At 65.9% G+C, this 3247-nt stretch overlaps 1 protein-coding gene across 1 annotated transcript; it reads right to left on the bottom strand.

Annotated features, from left to right (window-relative positions):
* Positions 1-1090: 1090 nt before the first annotated feature.
* On the bottom strand, positions 1091-1972 carry ATOH1 (atonal bHLH transcription factor 1; the record flags this gene model as incomplete). Its single annotated transcript, XM_080635984.1, has 1 exon — positions 1091-1972. The coding sequence occupies one exon, from the start codon at positions 1970-1972 to the stop codon at positions 1091-1093; it is 882 nt and encodes a 293-aa protein (XP_080492110.1).
* Positions 1973-3247: the final 1275 nt, after the last annotated feature.

The raw sequence follows: 3247 nt of genomic DNA, 5'->3' as shown, positions 1-3247 counted from the left end.
TACGGCCCCTTTGCCCGGAGCCGAAGCGGCAAGTCCGCCCCAGGGCATCTCCGCCCGGTTCTGACACCGCCCAGCTTCGGGAGTGCGAGGAGAAAAGCTGAACCCGACTGCGCTTGCAGGCTGGTTTTGTGTTTTTAAATTTATTTCCAAGTTTATTTGATCTCAAAAAAAAAAAAAAAAATTAAAATAAAAATACATAACAATGGCAGCTGGCTTTGCTAAAATGAAAATAAACGATTCTCGTCGTAGAAAAGGCTGGGTTTGGGGGTAATTTGTTTGTTGGTTTTTTTTTTTTTTTTTAAGGAGAAGCAGAAATAGTAGCGAACACTCCATAATAAATACGTTTCCTATTTATCACAAAAGCAAAGTAAAACTGACATAAAAGTTTGACACGACAAAACTGGTTTTGTTTTTAAGAGAGTGTTGGGATTAAGTGGCTTAATTAAATATCGGTCTCAGGTTGGCATTCAGTCATTCAGTCCTCTTGAAACCGCAACTCCAGCCGCTGATAAAGTGCTTGAGCGGAGTTTCCCCCCAAAAGACGCAGACGTGGTGCGCTGAGGAAAATCCATCTTTTCTCCGCTATTTTCAGGACACGACGGTGCGTTATTTGTGTGTGTGTGCATGTGCTTCCACAGCGATACGACTAAGGGCAGGACCGCCGTCCTGACAGGGAGGGGAACGGCGACATCGCCGTCCGCCGAGCAGCGACAGCGGGGCCAGACTAAATCCTCCTTGAGCATCACCTGCTCGCCTGCGGTGCAAGCCAGGCTCCGCGCTGCAAGGTGACGTGTTGGCAGGAGGGGCGGCAACGACTTCTAGGCAAAAGAAACTTCAAAAGTGGTAACTAAAACTTGAAACAAAAAAGGAAAACAAAACGAGAAAACCAACCAACCCTGACAGACAGGGCGGGCACAGTCACTCGCTAACAGCCAGACGGACAAACCCGGGAGCTGCCGGGGGATGGAGAAGCCGGGAGCATTTCACAGTGCCCGAAGGCAGCCGATGCCTCGTGGATGGCTGCTCCACCCCGCGGGGGAGTCCGTGCCCAGAGGGTCGCCCGGGAGGTGCTGGGGTCGGCACCCCGGATCTAGCTGGCCTCGTCCGAGTCGCTGTAGTGGGAGCGGGGCGAGAACTCCCCGTCGCTCCTGTGGGACCGGGGCGACGTTTTGCTCCTCTCCTGCGGCGGCTGCGCGGGTTGAGGCATGAGGAGGGCGGGGGAAGGGGCTCTCTGTCCCATCAGGGCGCCCTCGCCAAAGGAGGGGAAGTGCAGCGGGTCGAGCTGCACCGAGTACCCGCCCGCGGCCGGCTGCGGGGTAAAGCGAGTCCTGCCGTGCCCAGAAGGCGAGGCTCTGGGCGGCCCCGGCGGCGGTGCCGGCGGCGGCCCGGCCCCGGCGGTGCAGGGCGGCTCGAAGGGAGCCCCGCGGTGCTCGGCTTTGCCAGGGGTGTCAGGGGTGCCTGCGGGGCTGTGCAGCAGCTCGGCTAGGGCGCTGATGTAGATCTGTGCCATCTGCAGCGTCTCGTACTTGGAGAGCTTCTTGTCGTTGTTGAAGGAGGGGATGACATTGCGCAGCTGGTCGAAGGCGTGGTTCAGCCCATGCATCCGCCGCCGCTCCCGCGCGTTGGCCGCCAGCCGCCGCTGCTTCTGCACGCCGCTCACCTGCGCCCGCAGACCGGGCCCGCCGCCACCCCGCGGCCGCCCGCCACCCACTGCCGCCGCGGCCCCGCGCGCCACGCCGGGGCCGCTCCCGCCGCCCCGCGCCGCGCTGCCCACCAGCTCGGCCGCGTCCTCCTCCTCCTCCTCGGCGGAGGGCAGCAGGTAGCGCGGCGAGGCGGCGGGCAGGCGCGCGGCGCAGCACACGCCCAACCACCCCGCGCCGAACCCGCACCCGCCGGGCTCCGGCACCAGCGCCGACTCTGGCGCCCCGCGCTCCCGCGCGTCCTCGGCCCACGCGCCCCGCGGCAGGCTCATGGCTCTCAGCGCGGGCGCCGCGCGCACATGCGGGGCCGGGGGGGGGTGTAGCGGGGGCGGCTCGCGGCGTGGCAGCCCGCCTCGCGCGTGGCGCCCCGACGTCTCCGGTGTCGGCCGGGCGCCGCGCCCCCCTTTAAGGAGCGGCACGCGCCGGGGTCCCCCCCCCGCCCCGCATTCCCCCCTCACCCCCCTCTTTCTCCTCCCTCGCGCCCCACCCCTCCCGCAGCCCGCCCTCCACTCGCGCCGGTCGCGTGTCGGCGCGGCCAATGGCGCGCGCGCGGGGGCCGGCGCGTGCGGTGAGCCAATGGCGCGCGGGGCGCGGCGCGCCCGACGCGCGACGCGGGAGAGCGGAGGTTGGGGATGGGGAGGGGGGGGTTGAGTCTCAGCCGCCGGCACGCGCGGTCCCGCCCCGCCCGGGCAGGCGCGCGCCTGGCGGACGCCCCGCACGCAACAGCATTCGGGGAAGGGTGTGTGTGTGTGTGTGTGTGTGTGTGTGTGTGTGTGTCCCGAAGCGCACTGAAGCGACGCGTCCCGCACCGGGCAGCGGGAACCGGTGCTGGCGGCAGCGCGCCCTTCCCTCACTGCCACCGCCGAGGATGCTCCGTCGCGCCGGGCAAGACGGGCACCCGCGTCCCTCCCCGCCCGAGGGCTCCGGTGCATGCCCTCCCTCCGTGCGCGTCCGGGGGTAGTCGGGTGTCCCGTCCAGTCCCGACTCGCCCCGGCAGCCGCGGCGTTCCCCGAGTTGGTGGATCGCAGCGGTGCCCGGGCCGCTGCCGCGGGATGCCCAGGCAGCCCGTCCCCCGGGCGGCACGCTGCGCCGCTTCGCGGGGGTTTATGTACGGCGCGGACGTGTGTGCACCCTCGGTCAGAGTAAGCGGTTCCCGGGGACAGCCGGGCAGCCGGGATCCGCAGCCGGGACCCGCAGCCGGGACAGCACATGTGCACTGCACCGGGAGCTGCCCCGCTTTCGGCGGGTCCTGGTCCCCCGCAAGCAAGTTCTTTTGTTCGGCCGACAATGGCTCCCCAAAGGTGGCGGAGAGGGAAGTAACTCCGTGCACGCATCTTAACTCCTCTTCCGCGCAGCCTCCTCGCCGCCACCAGCTCGCGGGGAAGAGCGGAGGTTTACCCGTGTGAATAGGAATGCTGAGAACAAAGTGATGGGCACAGTATGAGGTAGATACGTTTTTTCAAACGTGAATAACTGGCAAGCCGAGGAGGGAGCAGCTCAAAGCCGTGAGGCCGTGACATAAAATGGGCAACCTCGTGAGTGTACGG

Source organism: Psittacula echo (assembly GCF_963264785.1).
Source record: "Psittacula echo genome assembly, chromosome: 1".
Classification (NCBI taxonomy): Eukaryota; Metazoa; Chordata; class Aves; order Psittaciformes; family Psittacidae; genus Psittacula; species Psittacula echo.
The sequence above is the reverse complement of the archived record's forward strand: the minus strand, read 5'-3'. Positions and strand labels throughout refer to the sequence as shown.